Source organism: Rattus norvegicus, chromosome 5 (genome assembly GCF_036323735.1).
Source record: "Rattus norvegicus strain BN/NHsdMcwi chromosome 5, GRCr8, whole genome shotgun sequence".
Taxonomy (NCBI): Eukaryota; Metazoa; Chordata; class Mammalia; order Rodentia; family Muridae; genus Rattus; species Rattus norvegicus.
The window spans coordinates 104,339,781-104,361,556 of NC_086023.1; the positions used below are offsets into that span (position 1 = coordinate 104,339,781).

Genomic DNA, 21,776 nt, shown 5'->3' on the forward strand with positions numbered 1-21,776 from the left:
TACAAGAAAACTCAGGGAGGTCTTTAAAATTAGCTAATCCCTGGATGCTCTAGTGACATCACTCATAAAGAATTAAACGTGGCGTTTCCAAGAAAATCCTACGTACAAATGTTACAGCAGTTTTCTCCATGGTAGGTAAAAATGGAAATAATGTAAGCACCTACTGACTAACGAGCAGATAAGAAAATGTGCTTTGTCCACACAATAGAGTCTCACTCATCTACAAAATCAGGAGAGGCTGGAGGTAAGAACATTGGTTGATCTTGCAGACCACCCAGGATGGTTCACAGCCACCAATATCTCCATTATAGGAGGGTGTGTAACATCCTCTTCTGCCTTCTGTGGGCATCAGGCACACGTGTGATATACATACATACATGCAAGCAAACACACACGCACACATAAAATAAAATAAATCTTTTTAAAAACAAAGAATATAGTATTGATATATGCTACAAGATATCCTGAGTAAATCTTAAAAATATACTATATAAAAGCAGACATAAAAACTTACATAATATAAGACTTTGTTCTTAAATATTTAGAATAAAACACACAGAACTAGACAGGAAGTGGTGACTCTATGGGGTCTGCTGGAAGGAAGAATGTGAAGTGACTTAATGGGTATGGACATTCTGAGTTGGGGGTGATAAAGATGTTCTGGAACTAGACTGTGGGGATCCATGGTTACCTAACAGGTGAATGTTAATATAATACTACTTTATTGATAGTTGTATCATTTAAAAAGGTATGTGATAAATTTTATGTTAAGTGTATATTGCCATACTATAAATTTTCTAAAAGTATTTGCCTAGGCAAAGATACAGATTCAAGATATTACCCTTTGGAGAATCTATTATCTGCATTTATCTATCCATATAGATATTCTATCTATTCTATCATCTATCTATCTATCTATCTATCTATCTATCTATCTATCATCTATCATCCGTGTATCAGAAAACATGTTCAATATGATAGCTATTTGTAAGACAAGTTTATGAGTATTTTTCCTTTTTTTGTGTGTGTATAGAAACCTATGTGTGTGGAGACCTGAGAGCCAGTTTTTGAGACAGGGCCTCTCAATGACCTTGGAGCTTGCAGATTTGGCTAGTCTGGCTGGCCATCGAGTCACAAGGATCTGATCTCTGTCTCCTAAATACTGGGATTAGAGGTCTGCCAACGTCATGGTGGCTGGTTTTGGGAAATACATGTGGGCTCTGAGGGACTGAACTCATGCTTTCCCAGCAAGCACTGCACAGATTGAGCCATGCCCCTAACCCTAGATGCACTGTAAATATGTATTTCTCTAATATGCTTTGCTATGTGTGAAGGATGACCCGAGGCAGTCTTCTGCCATGCTGACTCAGTTCTGGTAAAGATAGTTTGAAAATGGTAACCTCACGGTGGGTGTCTCAATCCCTAATTCAAATCCCTTCCAAGTATTCTGTAAATTTTTTTTCCAGAAACAACAACAACAAAATAACAGTAACAACAAAAAACGTAATTTTATCTGTGAAACTCAGCTCAGCATGTACGCGTTCACTAAGTTTAGCACTATTGAGAAAGTGTCTTAAGGATAAAGAAAGGTTATTGCGTTTTTGAAGTTTACAGCAAAGCAAGTAAGAAAAGGCCAGAGACTAAAAAGTGAGTCAGTCTCATTTCTTTCATCTGACTCCGGTTGCTGACTTTAGATCGGTCCAAGGACACCGAGCTGTTGGGCCTTGTAGGACAAACTTGCTCTGATATCCAGCCAAGGGATAAAGAAATTGACATAAAGACTCAAAGGAAACCATGACTCTTGCAAAACAAAAGACAAAAGGTGTAGGAAGGATCATAATTCAAGTGGGAAGCCTGCTCGATAGTCCCAGCTCAGCACAAGGCTTTCCGAGTCTCCTTGACTTCAGTCAGTTAGATGTCAGCGGCATGTAAGGCAGCGTTGCCAAGGGGTGTGAAGAAAACACTTAACTCTAAAACCTATTCCCTGATCCTCAAGGAGCTTACAACAGCGTTGGAGAGATTAGCGGGGTAACTAACACTTGAGGGCGGTCAATGAAACGTGAAAAACGAGTTGGCAAAAGCCTTGGAGGAGGAGGAATTCACTGTTCAGGATCACTGGGGGCTGGGGGCTTGTCAGGAAGGCTTTAAGAGGAGGGATGCAAAGTAGGCCCTCAGTGGAGCTAGGGCTTTAGGAGGGCGGGAAAGTCAGGCACTCCGGTCTCCGGACAGTGGAGGCGCCAGCAAAGCACTTGCTGGTCGAGCCCTCTCCGACCCGGCGCGCACGCGCAGTTCAGCTCGACTGCCCGCGCTCGGAGCTCGGCCCGCGGGAAGCGGACTGGGGCCCGCGAGCGCCGGACAAGGCGGGAAAAGCTCCGCGCATGCGTATGCTGGCAGGCCCGGCTCCTCAGGATGGGGAAGGGAAGGTGGAGTTTTCAAGCGGGAACTTGACCCGTTAGGCGCCGCGGCTATGGCGGCGCGCTCGCCGTCGTCCTCACCGCCTTCGCCCCTGGCGCGGCGGTCCAGCCGCCGGGCCCTGCGCGTCGGGCGTGGAGCCGAGGTGCACGCTGTGCGCAGCGAGGCCTCGGGTCTGGCGAGCACCGCGAGGGAGGTCGTCGCGGATAAAAGCGACTTACTCTGGAGGGGCAAAGAAGGGTCAGGGGGCCGGCGAGGGTCCGGGCGGCCCGGGGCCGCTCTCGCTCCAGTCCTCAGCGCGCCTGTGGGGTCCTGGTGGCCAGGGGGCCTCTCCTCGGTGGAGGCGAAGGCAACGCGATCGCAGCTGCTGGAGGAAGAGCTGAGCAGCGTAAAGGAGGAGCTGGCCCAGTGTCAGGTATCAGGACTGGCCGCCGGTTTTCCTGTCCATCGCCCTGCCTGGGGGCAGCGCACCCATCGCTGCCTCCAGAGCTCATGCTCGCGGCCAGGTTCAGCTAGCGAGCCCTCCCGGGACGTGCCCTCCAGGCTCCACACCCTGCCTCTGCCCACTATCTATCTGTTCTGCAGGCTCTGTCCCGCTGCTGACCCGGGTTTCGATTTGATAGATGCTCTCCAGAGGCTCCTTCCTCAAAGCCCAAATTCCTGGTGCTGTCTAGTGGTACCCAGTGCCCAGGAGTGAAGTGCATTCATGAGTTGAAAGAAACAGGACCATGTCAGAAAAACAAAACCCACTGATGGAAGTCGCCCGTTTTTAAATTTCAAACCAACACTTACCCTGTGTTCTTACCTCGTTAAACTTAAGTTCCAAACACAATCAGTTTTTGAATGCCTTGGGGCCCGGAACTTCATTCACACTTAGGATGCTCCTTATTCCTTTACTAACTTAGAGAGATCCCATAGACCACGAATGCGAAATACCTCCATGTAAGCTTGGCAGAGGACAGCAGTCCTTAGAGCAGTAGCATTCACCTTACTTCCCAGATTAGTTTGAGGCTTTGCGTGTATGGTACTGTGAGCTTGCCTGTCCTTCAGTGCCGAGATTATTATTTTTGGTTTTTCGCCTTCTTACCACCATCTCCTTAGACTTGGCCTTAACCTAATACAGGGTTAGGAAATAAAAAGAGAATTCACTCAATTAATTACAGGTCTTTAAAAAAATCATTGTATTTAAGACACACTAATTAGGAACTGCCAACACCAGAGACAGCTTTGCACGCAGTCTTATCACTTGATTAGTAAAACCTTGAAACTCTCTTATAGTATGCTCTGTTGGGTTCTCTTGCTCCATTTTATAGGCCTTTGCTGTAAAGACAAGAGAATCTTGTTTGACTTGCATATATCTTTAGTTAAGCAGATTAGGGAACACTTACCGGAATGTGCCCCTTTCAGTTTCTCATTTTTCTATTTGCTGGCAAAACAGTTAAAGGATGTCTACAGGACAGCGATGAATTAAGGCATTTAGTCCACTGTAAATCTTACCCTTGGGGAATTTAAAGATGTGTGCTCATGCTAAAGGCTTTACTAAGTAACAGTCTAAGGCCCTAACCACATTTCCTATACTGTCTCTCTACTCCCGTATTTATAACCTTAAAGATGAAACTTCCAGTACGGGATCTTGGGCACCCCTGATTTGGAAATGATTGCAATACCTGAGGCAGATGTAAAAAACAGAAATGGTCCTAATTAGCTTAGAATGGCAATTATTGACATTTGATAATATTAGAAGATGATCAGAGACATTTTAGCAATAGATTACAGAAAGGAGGTTGGCAAGATTATAACCAAACCAGGTTCCTTCTCTTAGGGAGACTAAGGGAAAATAATTAAACTCCTAGTTGTTGCATAACAAAGTTAAACCTTCAGAGTTTTTCATGTGAATTCTACTTATTATTCACCCACAAAGCACAGCACCTGAGAATATCTAGTATCAGTATATTGTTAGAAATTGTCACCTAAAGTAAAAGGTTCACTGCATATCTCAGCTTACATGGAATGCATATACAGGCATAGAACACTTGTATAGGTACATGCAGTGGCAGAGAGATTACTTACCATAACAGAACGTCATCAACTCTCAAAAGTTTCTTTAAAAAATACTACTGAGATTCAAATAATCTTTAAGCCCTATAAGGGTCAAACCTGCAGCTTTGGAAAAAGAACTTTGCTACTGAGTACATTTCTATGAGTAGGGCTTGACTTATTTTAGGATTTTCTCTAATATTTACCTCACGTGATTATATGTTATCAGTGAAGAAGACATTTGGGTGATTCCATGTATCACGCCTCAGGAAAGACACATGGTGGGAAACAAATGTTTCTCCTCCTATGAGCACCTGATTGTATTATCTAGTTAAGCATTTTCGCATGTGGCCCCAGGTTAGGAAGGGAACTGCATGTAACAGCCAATGGAAAGGCTGATTAAAGGGAGTGAAAAGCAAACTATTGTGTTTACAGGTAGGTGGAGAAGCTTCTAAATGTAGCATTTTCCTAAGATGCTTTCAGGGCATCTTAATAGGTTTTTATTCCATATTTCATTTTTAGATAATACTATCAGCCCATTATTTGTTGCCATGACATCTTTCAAGACTAAATCCTTTTGTGTAGAAGAGTATGTGTGTGTGTTCATTACCATTTGTAGACTAGCAGATGAAACAAAAAGATGTTGAATTTACAGTGTGTGTGTGTGTATGTGTGTAACATATAGTCAGCCAACAACATTGACTGACTATAAAACAGTTTCGGATGAAGATTATTTAGGGTTTTTAAGTGACAGACATATAGTTTCATTACCAAATTTAATGATAAACTTATGGAAAGCATATGATATTGGGAATCAGAATATTTGATCAGAGAACTTAGTTGTGTATTATAAGTACTATTTATCTAGCTATGCTGAAGTTTTGTCCAGTTATTACAAAAAAAATAACCAAAAAGACTTGGGAATGCATTTCACAGTTGTGTTCTTACATAGCTAGAAGCTATGTCCAAGAGAGGAATGTTCTTGGCTAATGCCTGGTGTGGGAGAGTCCAGCCCGCCGGGATAAGGACCATCCTTATGCAGGTATTCCTGGGTTGTTTAGGAAGACATGCTGGGCAAGCAAGTTAGTAGCACTCCTGTTCAACTTCTGCTTCAGTTCCTGCCTCCAGGTTCCTGCCTCCAGGTTCCTGCCCTGCTTGTATTCCTGCCTTGCTTACCTTTAGGGATATGCTGTGGTCATACATACAAGCCAAATAAGTTAGTTACTCCCCAAAGCTGCTTTTGGTTATGATGTCTTTACCACAGCGATAGAAAGCAAACTAGGGCAGCTGACAAGATGACTTAGTAGGCAAGAGTGCTGCTTATTCCCAGATCCCGCAGTGGAAGGAGAGAAGCAACTCCCAAAGGTCGTCCTTCCCTTGCTTTCATGCACACACTGTGGCAAAAGTCGTCCTTCCCTTGCTTTCATAGTCGTCCTTCCCTTGCTTTCATGCACACACTGTGGCAAAAGTCGTCCTTCCCTTGCTTTCATAGTCGTCCTTCCCTTGCTTTCATGCACACACTGTGGCAAAAGTCATCCTTCCCTTGCTTTCATAGTCGTCCTTCCCTTGCTTTCATAGTCGTCCTTCCCTTGCTTTCATAGTCGTCCTTCCCTTGCTTTCATAGTCATCCTTCCCTTGCTTTCATGCACACACTGTGACAAAAGCATGCCCCGTTCCTATTCACTCACTCACTCACTCACTCACTCACTCACTCACTCACTCACTCACTCACTCTCTTGTCTCTCACTCTTACTCTTTCAACAACACATTAAGTCGAACTTATGCTGACCATGTACTGACTTTCCTTCCCCCCAGAAACCATCAACTGTCTATAGTGTCTCAAGAAGGGTTATTTTTCCCCTGGTAAGGAAATCTTATTGGAAGATATTGCAGAATAAATGGGGTGGGAAAGTGGAGGCAGACAGGAAAATCAGTTTTTTCGTGGGGTTTTGCGATCCAGGAAACTGGAAGACAGAGCAGTAGGTGAAGAATAGCTTTCTCTTAGAGTAAGCATACATTGATTCTGGTATTGTCAGCATTTCTACCATAAAAACTGGGTGGGGTGGCAGCACTATCAATATTAGAATGTAGGCTATCAGTATAAGGAATTTTTAAAATAAGGTTTTCCTACCACACTTAAGTTTTTTTTTTTTTTTTTTAGAAATTATTATTGGTATGTGTGTGTGTGTATGTGTGTGTGTGTGTGTGTCTGTGTCTGTGTGTGTGTGTGTGTGTGTGTGTGTGTGTGTGTATGGGTACTTTGCCTGCATGCATATCTGTGTATCATGTGTCTGCAATGTGGGCATCAGATGCCCAAGGCCTGGAGTTTTAGATGGTTGTAAGCCACCATGTGGATTCTGGGCATTGAGCCTCTGTCCTCTAGAAGAGTAACTAGTGCTCTTATCCACTTCGCCATTGCTCCAACCCCTTCCTGCTATACTTTAAAAGGACTCATTGGTATAGTTATAGACATCATGGTGAAATACACTTTTTATATTTAAACTTAACATAAACATGATATATCCTAGGAATACAAAGCAGTGCACTTAACATGCGTTTTGTCTCCTTAAGGCTGACAAAGAATTCGTATGGTCTCTGTGGAAACGTCTTCAGGCAACAAACCCAGATCTCACTCAAACTGTCAGTTTGGTTGTGGAAAGGTGAGATTTTAAATTATTATTTTTTTTCATGAGTGTTGGGTTTGTTGGATTTGTTAATCTTCAGTATAAAGTTTAAAAACTGTCAATACCCTTGAAAGATTAATTTGATTTCCAAGTGACTGTCAAGCATCATCACATCATTGTAATTACTAGATTTATAACAGGAAATGCCAGATTCCCCAAGTACACATAGGGCCTCTTTCACACACACCACACACACCCACACCCGCACACCACATGCACACACACACACACACACACACACATACATACCACATGCACATGCACACACATACACACACACACACCACACACACACACACACACACACACACACACACACACATGTACGCATGCAGGGGGGTGTCTCACGTAGCCCACACTGACCTCGCACTTGCTGTGTTGCTGTGAATGAGTCTGTAATCCCAATTGGCCTGCCTTTTCCTCCCAAGTGCTGGAGTCTTACTCATATTCTCCTATATGAGTAGTTAGCTGGTAAGAGAAATTTATGGCTTAGATACTGCTAAAGGGAGAATATAAGGGATACCCTATTTTGGGGAGTTGTTCCTGTTGCCTGACTTCGAACTTGACAGGCTGCCCTGAACGAGAGCTTCCTAAGCTGACTCAGTTTTCCTCATTACGTAACTGCGTACTTGAAAACCTGAGATGACTTTGCCAGGGTAGAGGAAGTTGAGGAATAAGTTGAAAGTTTTCATTTATTCTTCAGTATTGCCCTGTAGGGATGCTCAGTCATTTAACTGTAGATTATGGTGCCTCTCCATGGTCATTAGAGTGGTGCTGGTTCTCCTCCACACACATTTAGTATGCAGTAGTCCCCTGACACCTAGCACAGTGATTATCACACTTGCTTTCCTATTAAATGGATTTCATTATGTTTCCTAAATGGGAAGCTAAACATATGGATATCTTTCTGTTCCCCTGTTTCTTTGCTGGAATCAAGCTACTTTAACCTGTGCATCCTTTTATAAAACTTCAGCTGTGCTCTTGTTTGGAGTCCCTAGCCCTGGGGTTATTCTAATATTATATGTATTTTCATGTTAAAATCTGTGATACCTGCCGGTCTATGCCTAATTTTACCATCCTTGATTACTGTAGACCCTAAAATATTGTGTGGCTTGTATGTCTGGTTTATCACTTACTTCCCTTTTGATGGTCAGAATGAAATCCTTTGCTGAAGCTCCCAGGTTACTTCTTCAGTATACTGAGATGAAATATTTCCGATTTCTAATTTTAGTGTGAAGCAGTCTGTCTTTTTTGAAAATTCCTGACTGTTTAATTGGTATTTCTGTGATTTTATTCCTCATTCTTCTTAATATTTTAACTTAAAAAGCTATCCTCAATTTTGACCTGCCTTGTTGGTTGAGCAGAATTAAATAGTGAAGTAACACTAGGCTACTTTTCCATCCTTTATACTTTCCATTTTATACTTTTAATATACTAATACTTGTATTTGTAGAAAAGTATATATATTATAAATAAATACATATTGGCGGTGTATACTCAAATCCTAAAGCTTTTGGTTGTTAAGATACATAAATATATTTTTAGAGCATATTGCTTTATAGCTATGATTTTCAAAACATGGTGTATATAATTGTGTATAATTAGTAAGTGTTCTCTAGAGGAACAGAAGTAATAAAATGAATATGTATTTTAAAGGGTTTACCCAATGTGAGCAGTATTATCCAACAATGTTTCCACAGTAGAAAGGCCGAGAGCCTGGGAGCAGCTCAGTCAAAGAGGCTGCCTGTGGCAGCATCACAGGGTGGTACTGAAGGCAGTTGGAAGGCCAAAGAAGCTGGCTTCCCAGATCACTGTGAAACTGCAGGAGCAATGGCAGCCACCGAGTAAATGGCTGCACTGATCAGAGGAGTGAAGATGAGCAGACAAAAGCAGCAGTTCCCATGGCCCTCTATATATCTAGGAGGTCTGTAGTCTGGGGGAAGATTTTCTCTACTGACTTAATCTACAATGGGAATACCCTTAAGGTCTTGCCTCTTAGTTCCAGATCAAGTCACATTGACAACTGTGATGGCTAGTCTGGATTGTCAGCTTGGCTGGATCTGGACTTGGGCAGTCTTTGAGGTGTTTCTGGATCATATTATTTTAAATGGGAAGACCCACCTTAAAAGGTGGGTGGCATATTTTGGTGAAATCCCAGATAAAAGGACACGGAGGAAGAAGAAAATTGCTTTTGCCTACTTACATTCACTCTCGTTGGCATATTCTTTGATCTTGTTGCTGCTACGGCCGATTCATTGGCTTTTTAGGTTTTAAACACAGACTGAGGATCAGAACTCTCTAGGAATCCTCCAGTCCTTTAGTGCCACATTGGCGCTGCAGAGAATCCAGGCTCATGGACTGAGAAACTACTGGTTTCTCAGCTTCTACAGTATGATGTAGATGGTATTGGACAACTCTGACCATATTGTGTAAACCAGTCTAATAAATTCTCATTTAATATGCATATATTGTATCATTTCTGTTTCTCTAGAGAATCCCGATTAATACAACAACTAGGGTGGTTTGAATAGGTTTGGCCCCCATAGATTCATGTGTCTGAATGCTTGACCATAGGGAGTGGCACTATTAGGTGTAGCCTTGTTGAAGGAAGTGTGTCACTATGGAGGCAGACTTTGAGGCCATATATGCTCAAGCTACACCCAGTGTGGCACAAAGGCTCCTTCTGTTGCCTGTGCATCAGGATGTAGAACTCTCAGCTCTTTCTCTAGCACCATGTCTGCCTGCACACTGCCACACTCCCTACTGTGATGGATAAGTAAGCCAGCTCCAATTAAATGTTTTCCTTTGTAAGACTTGCTGTGGTCATGGTGTCTCTTTGCAGCAATGGAAACACGAAGACAACAACTAAGGCTTATGTCACTCAACATATACTTGAAAAATGTTTAAAATGCTATTCCTATAGACAAATGCATGCACAATGCATCAAATCTCTAGGGTGAGATTCAAGAGTCTTTCTAAAAATAAACTTTCCAGATAATTCTGATGTTGTAGTTCATAGATCCCACTATGAAATGTCTTAAATTTTGAGTTGATTTTTAAAATTGGAAACTCTGTTAGTGCGGTTTCTCATGTTATGACTGTAAATATTTTCTAGAGAGTCAGCGAGCATATTCACACTCATGTACAAGTGCAAACTCTTTCACTCAACCTGAGTCCGCAAATAGAACAGAAAGTCAATCTATTATTCGACCCTAATGATTAATTACCATTAATTACATGAATTATGCTCTGCTTAGGAAGAACCATATCTAAACTTCGTTTTGCTTATTAGACCATATTCATCACTGCCCTGGAATTTATAGTTGTCTTTCTCTGTGCTTTTTCTTATAAAGTATTATTACTGAATGTGGTTGGGGTCTAGGCTGGATGTTACCAGTTTCTTGGTTGCTTATTGAAAGAATTGAATAAATGCTTGCACAGATTTGCAAAACAAACATGATAATTTTATGTGTAGCTAAGGGATAGTATAATTTATAGAGAATAATTTATGCTGCTAAGACCAACAGAAGGTCCCACAAGGAGAATGTAGTGAAAGAGTTTTTATTTTTGAATGATATATTAAGCCATGCATTCATTTTTCCCACTGTGTCTGTCCTTTCCCATATACCTCTCATTTTCATCATATGCAATTCAACTATATGCATAGGCATAAGATGGTAAGTAAGGGATTGTGTCTAAAAGTTCCCTTCAACAGCACAGTTTGCTTTACATGCATCCAAAACCAGCTTAGGTCACATTGGTCCATCTGTTTGTATTCATTGGGAATACCCTTGAAAAGAAACTGTCTAAATTAGATTATTATTAGGTGTATTGGTTAGATTTCTGTCTGTGTTGTGTTATTGTTCAGAGACAGGAGCACAGGTAGGCAGATGCAGGTGAAAGTTCGAGGGGCTTCTGGCATTGATAGATGCATTGCTTGGTGAGGGGTATGTGTGTGTGCAGACTACATGCAAGTTTGGAGTAGGCTGCCAAGGACATTGCAAGAACCAGGAGTGAGCACTGGATTTCCAGTACGTTCAGTAACAGGTCAGCCATCTAGAAGTGCTCAACTCTGACCCTGACCAGCTGGCCAGGAAGTGAGAAAAAAAACCCTCATTCTTTTCTATCTCAGTACTCAAAATTCTCCTCACTACTTTGTAGTGTTTTTCATTCTAAACTCTAGGGTTCAGAGTCCCTGGCCCTTCCACAATATAAACTCCTAATTGTATCTTACTTATGAAACATCTATGGCTTATCCCACTCCCACTTCCTACCCAGAGTCTGAGGAAACTGCTATTCTCCTCAGGTGACGACACTTGTCCACATGCCAAGACAGGATTATAATGATTATCATAAGACATGACTTCTAACAATGTGTGTAGCTCCCATAGTCCCATTAACCTGTCATTCAGAAAATGACCCTGCTTTAGTCAGCAGATCCTTCATGAGAGAATAACTGGAAGGAGATCAGCTGGAGAAGACCAAAAGCCACTGCTTCTACCCAGGGCCACCATAGCTAGAAAGAAGACGTAGGTTATGGAGGAACTGAGCCCTAAGTCTAAGGAAACAAAAGTGATATTGTACTATGTCATGTACGCTTAGAATAAGACATTCAGGGGTTGGGGATTTAGCTTAGTGGTAGAGCGCTTGCCTAGCAAGGCCCTGGGTTCTGTCCTCAACTCCGGAAAAAAAAAAAAAAAGAAAAAGGACACCCTGGGAACATAGACCCTGTTCTATCATCTTCTGGGGAATCCTTTTGGAAGTACCAGGTCAAAAGTTCCCCATTTTCTCTCCCCCTCCATTCCCCTCCTCGACTCATTGAAGATTATCATGGGAAACTACCCCTGCTGTTTGCCTGACTCTCCTGGAAGGTATTGCATCAACCATTAATAAAAGTTTGTGGCATCTTATTGTATTTTAACATTGCCTGACTCTAATAGAAATTGATACAGAGAGAGTTGGTTCCTAGATGACTATGACTGTATTTAACATTGTCCTTCAGGTAAATATTACCTGTAAAAGACACAGAAAAATGAGCCAAGGTTCTGTTTGTGAAGGCATGCCTAGTCCTCTGCCAAGGTTTACCGTTTACCAAGGAACCAGGGAAACCCAAAAGAGGTAAATGCCTAATATTGTAGACAATCTAATCCCAAGGGATATAGCTACATGTCTTTGAGCAGAAACCCCTCAGCATATCATCAAGTCAATAGCTATGAATGTTACCAGATTGTATCTGGGGCATGTAACAGTAATTTTGTGATATATTACAGACATGTGCAGTAGAAATGGCTCTGTGACCGAATACATCAGTTAGGACAAAGAAGCATGTTCAATATGTCCCTTAATAAGCAGACTCCACAAAAAGAAGCTTTCAACAATAGCTAGGACCCTTGAAGACATTCCCTCATGTGGTCCACTGTCAATCAATCTGTACCGTCAGTTTCCTCTAAATGGCACCTCAACTGAACCAGTACACTGCATTTTATTTGAAATTTTCAACTTTATAAATAAAATTTTTACTTCAAAAATTACAAATTTGTTTTTTTCTTTTGAAAGTAATCTTAAATAGAATAACTTTTTAATCTTTCTGATTATTTTTAAACATCTTTTGTTTGTTAACATTATCTTTGTTTCTTAAAATATTGTTTGTCTGTAATTTCACACGCGATTGCACTGTATTAAGGTCATGTCCTACCCCAACTCTAACTCCTTTTGACACCGACTTTGTCTTTCCAGCTTCACCATCTCCTCTGCTCCCGTCCCTTCCTCCTCGTCTTCTTCCTTTTCTTCTTGAGTCTGTGTTAGCCCAAAGCAGAGGCACTATGCCATGAGATAGGGATGGGCAGCAGAGTGGAGTCCTTACTTCTTACTGTACCATGGCTGGACTTGACAGTAGTATGAGTTTTTGCAACAGATGAGAAATATGGCGACTTCCTCCTGGGAAGGACAGGAAACTGTCCTTGGCTTGCAGCTAAGGTATGTTTCCCATACTGCTGAGCTGGAATGACAAGGGAGGGAACTGTCTTGATGCAGATATTTTTATTTTGTATTTAATTTTCTTAAATACATGCCCCAGGACTGTTATGTTATGTTTCACTAATTTCACTAGGAAGTATTGAAGGAACTTTCCTTTTTTTAAAAAATAATGGATTTATTTTTATTTTCTGGGCATTGATGTTTTGCCTGCATATGTCTATGTAAGGGTATCTGATCCCCTGGAGCTGGAGTTACAGACAGTTGTGAGCTATCCTGTGGGCGCTTGTGGGGCAGTGGACCACACCACCAGACAGAAAACCTGGTAAGGTCAAGCAGATTCAGGAACTCTAGCAATTCTCATAATTGAGAATGGTAGGCATCTAAATCTATTCCTGACTGTGTTCCTGTCCTGAAACATGTGACCATGACACCCCATTGAGAAGACTGTGACAACCAATCACATAGTGACCACACCTGAAGTCCTCCCACATGCAGATGAGGCATCCCCAACATCTAAGACAGAGCCAATAGACAGCATCTGCCTCTAGGACCTAACCCACTCCCAAATGTTTATAAGGTCCTACCCACAAGGAATAAAGTGCACGAGTCACCAGAGATCTTCTGAGAGTCTGTCTTACTGAGCTGTAACATTCCAGGGAAGAGTTTTTTCTCCTGAAGCTTTCATTGCTGGACCTAGACCAGGCCCAACCAGCTGGGTGTGCAAACCTAACTGCAACCACTTTCTGCTCTGTGGCCTAGACCTGGGCCCATAGCTGCCTGCTGCATCTCACTGCCTGACACCAACTTGGGGCCACTGCAGCCTTGGAAGAGGCCCAGAAGCCCACTTTACTTCAGCTTCCCCTTGGAGAGCTTTAACTCTTTGGCCTCTCCAGCCAGACCAGAGTCCTGTGGATCCCCATGGACAACACCTGATACGCAGACTGGCAGCTGCCGGGACTAGAACCTGGGTCCTCTAGAAGAGCAGTCAGTGCTCCAGCACCTTGAAGAACTTTTAATACTGTAATGTCCAGAGTTCATCACTTTTTTTTGTTATTTTAAACTGTTAAATCTTAGATAATTTTTGATTCAGCAGTACATGACCAAAGCACTTAGACCAAAAGCTATAGACAATTGTAATATTAAGTTATACTGGCTGAGGCTGTAACGCATCGGTAGAATCATTGCTTAGCATGTACACGGTCCTAGATATAATACTTAGTACTGCTAACACACACACACTCACACACACACACACACACTCACACACATACTCACACGCATATGCACACATGCGCACGTGCACGCACGCGCGTGCGCACACACACACACACACACACACACACACACACACACACACACACACCAGGCTCTACATACAACTCCTACCAGCAACACAAGGAGGTTCCTATTTGTGCTACATTCTAGATATAACATATTTTTAGACTTTTGTTATTTTACACTTCTGAAAGATAAGAAAGTATCTTGGAATAGTAACTTGCATTTCTTTTACTTTATATACCTTAGGTTTGGGGGTCCATGTTCCACCATGCTGTGGACTTTTTCTTACATCTTTCTGTACCCATTGCCTTTGGCATTTCTAATTCATGTCCTGTGGAGCCTTTCAAATTTAGTATGTTGTGTCTAGAGCTTAACTGTGTCCTTTTGGAGTTACTTTACCACTTCACTTTCTCACTGCCACAGACAGGCCATTTTCTTCCCTCTGAATTTCACATCTTGAGGGTAATCTTTGATACCTTTTAGCCTCTTTTCTAACAGAAAATCAATTCTCAAGTTCAGTCCCTTTTTCCTTTGCAGTGTCACTCAAACCTAGAAATTCTTCTTTGTCCTTGACTTCTAAATCCTTCATCTTGGCTCTGACTGCCTCAGCTGGGAACATCATACTGATTTCTTTTTCAAAATCAGTCTGTTTTGCACCTTCACTTTGAAACAAAACAAGATTGTAAGACAATAAATGGGGGAACACTGTGAAATTCAGACTAGAAGTAGTCAGTAAGTGCCTAGAAGACACCAAATGTTGCAAAGAGAACAACTTTGGGTGCTGGGATGAGTACATACATGGCCATATTAAACAGTGTGGACAAGTATTAACTGAATGCCACTTGTCAGTCACTGCTTAGTGAGAGGAAGGAAGTTCTGCATTTAGCCATTAATGCTGTCAGAGGGAAAGCATTTATAGAAATGGAAAATTTGCAATGGAGTTTGATAAACATTATAGATAGAATATTTATATTATTATGATTTTTGATTTCCAGAGATATACAGTAGCCTTAAAATTCTATTTTAAATAGTTAGAAGTTTATTATATCATTGAAATCAACTTTTCATTTCCCTAATAATAATAACATGGCACAAGCACCAAATATTACATATGTTATACTTTCCCTACATGTTGTAGAAAGTAGAATTTCTTACTGGATATAGGTTGTACTGGTGAGTTCTTATTGTTACTTGACACAACTGAAAGTTATCTGGGAATAACTAACTTCAGTTTAGGAATTGTCAAGATCAGATTGGCCCATGACCATATCTGTGAGAAATTTTTACTGATTATTGATGTGGGAATGTCTAGTCCCCAGCCCACTATGGGAGGCACCATACTTAGGTAGGTGGGTCTGAGTTTACAAGAAAGTGACTGGGTATGAGCCAGTCAGTGTCATTCCTTCATGGTTCTGCTCCAGTTCTTGATTGAATTCATACCTTGCTTTCTTTCCCTCAGTGATGAACTGTGACCGGAAGTGAAAGCAACCCTTTTCTTTCTTAAGTTTTTTGTGTGCATGGTGTTTAGCACAGAAAGGAAACTAGAACATAGGTATTTGAGGTCCTTTTTTTTCTTTTAAAATAAGTGATTGCTACAAAGCACAATATAGATAATGACATTTTAATTAGGTCTATAGTCTGTCTAAAAATAGTCTGATGTCTCCTTTGACTGAATCCTTGTTGCCCTTGTATCACCAAAGAGTCCTCACCCCAACCAGCTTGTCTTCTACGACCTATCAAAGACCATGTGGAACTGGGACAGGAGTTAGTGGTGACGAATCTCTGGTGAGGGAAGGTCTTATGACATATTCTCTCTTCCTGTGAAGGAATGTCAACAGCCACTGATGTCAGCCTAACTACCAATGCATTCCCTTTATTCCTTTGCTATGACAACAGGCCAAGGTATGCTCCAGATTACCTCAGCAACTCTACTTCTTGTTGGCTGATGGTCCTGTCATGTTCTAGGGGAATACTGCACAATTAGCTTAGTAGGTTCTTTGTTAACTTGATACTTTATGTTTTAAGGTAGTTGTTGAATAGGTATCATATGCAACTGTGATGGTTTAATTTTTTAATTTTTAATTTTGGTTTACTTAGTTGAACTGGATCAACTAAGAGATACTCCCATGGATGGGTCTGTAAGAATATTTCCTGGAAGGATTTAACTGAGGCAAGGGTAACCCTCCTCCAGAATGGACAGCACCTGCCATTGGCAACTTACATACAAGTAGGCTAGGCTGAGAGAAGAGTCAGTGCCACTTTTGCCTGCCTGCTTTTGTTTCCTGCTGGCGAGTGCACCTATTCATATGCTCTGGATGCTGCTGCTTCTGTTCTCGGATGACACTGAATCCAGTAAATCCCCTTTGTATTATATATTCATTCTACTTATTCTACTCCTGTTCTAGAGCAGTGGTTTTCAACATGTGGGTCATGATCCCTTTGGATATTGACTGACCCTTTCACAGGGTAACCTAAGACAAGTGGAAAACACACACATTTACATTATGATTCATAACAGTAGCAGAATTACAGTTATGAAGTAGCAATGAAAATTATTTTATGGTCAGGAGTCACCACAGCACGAGGAACATGAGGAATTGTGTTAAAGGGCCCTAGCATTAGGAAGGTTGAGAACCACTGCTCTAGAAGAACCTTAATAGAATAACCACATTGTCATTTTTCTTGTTATACTCTGTATATTGTTTGTGATTATTATTTTTTTATTTTGATTTTCTTATTTGAATCTCATTTTAGTTTGAGACAGGGTCTTGGTATTCAAATTGTAACACTTCTCCTGCTGCAGCCTTTAAGTGTTGGGCTAATATGCTTGCATCTTTATTGATAAGGAATATGACTGGGAGCAGGGTACAGTGGGGTATGGTAATTTACAGTGGGATAGGGTGATAATCTGCCCCTACTGTGTGTGTGTGTGTGTGTGTGTGTGTGTGTGTGTGTGTGTGTTTTTTGGTTGTGTTCAGAGCAATAGCTCTTTCAGAAGATGAGGTGAACTACAAAGGATAAAGGATTAGTACAAGCATGTTTGGAATGCACACTCAACTGCCTTGGTTTGCCACCCACTGTCATCCTTTCTTAAAAAGGAGTTTTAGAACTTAGGCAATGCTTCAACTGATGGAAAAGACAACCTATCAATGTATGTCAACTCTTTTGTTGTTTTAAGTGAGTTCTGGTACATTATTTTGAAAGAACCCATGTTTCTAGGTATATAATTTGAAATTAAATATTAAACTAGAAACAAAATTATGGCTGGTGGCAATATCAAATAATTTTTTTCATTTTCTTTGATAATTTTATGTCTTATGTTTACTTTAATCCATTTTGAGTTAAAATTTAAATATATTCATTTTTATTTTATGTGTTAGCGTTTGCCTACATGTATGTATGTGTATCACATGTGTTTCTGGTGTCCATGGAGTCCAGCAGAGGGCGTTGGAACCCCTGGAAGATGGTTACAGATGGTTATGGAATAACAAGCGTGGTCTGAGAATGGAGCCTGGGTCCTGTGCAACAGCAGTACGTGCTCCTAAGCACCCAGCCTCGCTCAGCCTCTCACTTTAAGTTGATTATTGTGTGTGTGAGATCAAGATCCAATTATATTTTTAAAGAACTTTATTATTAATGTTTGAACATATGATGTGGGGTGGGCATGGAAAGTCTAAAGACAATTTGAGTTGTCTTTCTGCCTTCAAGTTGGCTCTTCTTCAGGGCTACACAAGCACTTCTACACAGAGTGATCTTACCAAGCCACATTCTATTCTTAATTTTTGGAATGTGTAATCTGTCCATCACAGTTTAAGAGTTTATTCTTTTTGCATCATGTATCTTTGTTAATAACTAATTGATGGTTTGTTTACGGATGGATTTACTTCCGTGTTCACTGTTGTGTGTACTGGTCTGTGGGTCTGTGCTTATGCCAGCAACATACTACTTTGATTACTATAACTCCGTGACTGAATTAGCAAACAGGACGTGTGATCGCTGTAGCTCTGCTTTTCTTACCCAAGAATACTGTTCTGTGTATGAACCTTGTTGACTACATTTATTTTTAAATTTAAAAATCTCATTGTCACTCTCGAAAGGTCGATCTTGCAACTGTAGCTCGCTTTGGTTGTGCACATTTAAAAATTACCCACTCTCCTGGTTCCCTGACAGCTTTTGTATTCCTTCAGTGTGTTCTTCACTGCTCTCCAGTTTTCTGCTCTGTCTCCTTGGTTAAGCTTATTCCTAAGTGTTTATATTCTTTTCTTGTATTCAGCAGGTTTGCTTGCAGAGCAGTGCTCCCAGATATCCTTCTATGGCTAATGTCTGTGTTTATACTGAGAGCCTGATAGCAGGTCCATGAGGGTGCCTCTGCTTAAGGCTCAGGCATTCCTGGGGAGCTGCTGCTCTTCAGCTCCCGAGAGAAGGCTGAGTGAGCTGCACCTGAGGAGCACACCTTTTCCCTGGACCTCGTTATACCTAGGCCGCCTTGAAACCTGTCGTCCTCTCAGTTGATCCTTCCTAGAAACTCACTCATAGACCTGGCCAGAGTCTCTAGTTCATTCTAGCTCTCATTAAGTTGACCCAGTCAAGATTATCCATTACAGTAATATTTTAAATGAGGTTGCTTACAATTCTTTCTTAGAGGTTATGCTGATAAGCTACACACACACACACACACACACACACACACACACACACACACACACACACACACACAGACACACACACACACAGACACATACACACACGCACACACCCAGTCTTCTGAAATTTTATTGATTCATTGATTTTTGAAGTAATTTTTAAGGAGACTGGGGTTTTCTCTAAGTAGACACATGCCATCTGCAAATAGAATACTCCACTTAGTTCTTTTCTATTTGAATGTATTTCTCTTCCTGTCTAAATGCTCAGGCTATTGATATCAATAGTCTATTAAACAGAAGTAGCAAGCATGTGTCTTTGTGTTATTCTGGATCTTACAAGAAAGCTTTCTGTGTTTTTCCATTTATTGGTTACCTCTGCTAATGTCGTATGGGATTTATACTGTAGAACAGTGGTTCCCAATTTTCCTAGTGCTGTGACCTTTTAATCTACTGCCTCATGTTGGGGTGAGCCCCAACCATAATTTTTTCTTCACTACTTCCTATCTTGTAATTTTGCTGATGTTTTTCTACTGTTATAAATCATAATGTAAATACCTGTGTTTTCTAATGATCTTAGGTGACCTTGTGAAATGGTCATTCCACCCTAAAAGGGTTCTCTACCTATAGGTTGAGAACTGTTCATGTAGAAGACCTTCTACTTACATTCATTGTTTTGGTTGCAGATTTTTTTAATAATGAAAAAGCCATTTGTAGAGTACCTTTTATGTGTTGGGATGCTCCTTCATACTTTAATATGGTGTATCATCTGTGTCGATCTATTCTTATCCTGAAGGTAAACATCCTATGTATGTAATCCTTATAACGTGATTGAACCTAAGATTTGGTTGATAGCTTTTGTATCTGTGTGTAGTTTATCTGTTTGTTTTGCCTGGTTTTGTCATCAGGGCAAGGTTAAGTAAGCTTGGAACCATTCTTTACTTATCTTTGGAAGAGTGTGAGAAATGTCAGTATCAACTATTCTTAAATTGTTTTATGGATAAAGCTCTTTTCTTGGAATTGTGGGGGTTTTGGTTGCTAATTTAATTTCTCTAGATTTAAATATTCATATTCCATATTTCTCCAGGACTCAGTTTTGGCAGGCTAAATGCAATAAGGATTTATCTAATTTTTTCTAGGTTATCAAATTTGATGATAGATAACTTCACAGTAGTTCCTTGTCATCCTTGAGTTGTATGAGATATAAATTATGTTTCTCCCTTCATTTTTGATTTACCTATATGGTTCTTTTCTGTCTGTGAATTAATTTTCTGTGTGTACATTAATTATTTAGCAAGCCTCCATCTTTATCCTGTTTTGCTTTTTTTCTGTTAGTTTTAATGTTAGGGTTTGGTTTGTTTGAATTTTTATTTGATTTCTTCTTGACTTACTTTGATTGTCCAGGACAATGTCCTTTACTTTTCTCATGTTTGCGGCCTTTCCAGGTTTCCTTTACTTTCAGTTCTAGTCTTATTCTACTGTAACCAGAATTCATACTTTAATTCAGTAAGAGTTGTTCTTTGTTCTAATAGATGTTCTATGCTGCAGAACATTTTGTGAGAGATGAGTACATACTCATTGCAGTTGGATAGCTGGTTTTGGATATTCCTTTTGGGTCGTGTTATTAACCTATTCAATTTCTATGTTGTTACTGTTATTGAAAATGAAACATTGACATCTTTTATTATTTTTTTTTCATTTTCTGTTTTCTCTTTAAAAACCCGTCAATATTGCTTTATAGATGCAGTGGTGGGCCCATGAGCATTTATAGTTTATTCTAATGATGAATTCACCCTTTATCCTTAGTAATCATCTGGTCTTGTTTGGTTGTTTTTTTTTTTTTTTAGCACGTGGAATATATCATTCATATTACCATTTTGATCATTAGATTATAAAGTGTTAGCTGAAGACACTTTAAGGTTTAACTTGGTGTGATGGTTTGCATATGTTTGGCCCAGGGAATGGCACTTTTAGAAGCTGTGGTCCTGTTGGAGGAAGTGTGTCACTGTGGGGGTGGGCTTGGAGACCCTCCTCCTTGCTGCCTGAGGATGCTCCGTCTGTTCCTGGCTTCCTTAGGATGAAGATGTAGAACTCTCAGCCCCATGCCTGCCTGGATGTTGCCATGTTCCTGCCTTGATGATAATGGACTGAACCTCTGAACCTGTAAGCCAGCCCCAATTAAATGTTGTCCTTTATAAAATTTGCATGGGTTATGGTGTCTGTTCATAGCAATAAAATCCTAAGACACTTGTGTGTTTTCTGGAGTTTGGATGTAGAGGTATATGTGGTACAACTGCAGCTCCCAGATTGACTCTTGTGGTGCTTTGAATGCACATGACCCCACAGGCTCATAGGAAGTGGCATTATTTGAAAGGATTAGGATGTGTGGCCTTGTCCGAGTAGCTATAGCTTCGCTACAATGGGTGTGACTTTGTTGGAGTAGGTTTGGCCTTCTTGGAGGAAGTATGTCAATGGGGCTGGCCCTTGAGGTTTCAGAAGCACAGTGCAAATGTGGAACTCTCAGCTACCTCTCCAGCACCATATGTGCCTGTGTGGCGCATGCTTCCGGTCATGATGGTAATGGAGTAAACCTCTGAACTGTAAGCCAGCCTCTATAAGATGCTTTCCTTTATAAGAGTTGCTGTGGTCATGGTGTGTCATCACAGCATGTGTGATTGGGAGTAAAAGTCCTTGTTTTGAGATCGCAATGGTTGCTGGGGACTCAGTAGTAAAAATTACAGGGGTCTTT

General features: G+C 40.9%; 1 protein-coding gene across 18 annotated transcripts in view; it reads left to right on the forward strand.

The window, feature by feature from the left end:
- Nucleotides 1–1,020: 1,020 nt before the first annotated feature.
- Nucleotides 1,021–21,776, forward strand: part of Cntln (centlein) — a 281,691-nt gene continuing 260,935 nt past the window's right edge. For all 18 annotated transcript variants that reach the window (XM_063288373.1, XM_063288380.1, XM_063288375.1 and 15 more), the window contains exons 1-2: nt 1,021–2,827; nt 7,021–7,109. In XM_063288373.1, the coding sequence (XP_063144443.1) occupies nt 2,468–2,827; nt 7,021–7,109 (449 nt within the window). In that variant the 5' untranslated portion in view covers nt 1,021–2,467. The remainder of the gene's footprint in view (nt 2,828–7,020; nt 7,110–21,776) is intronic.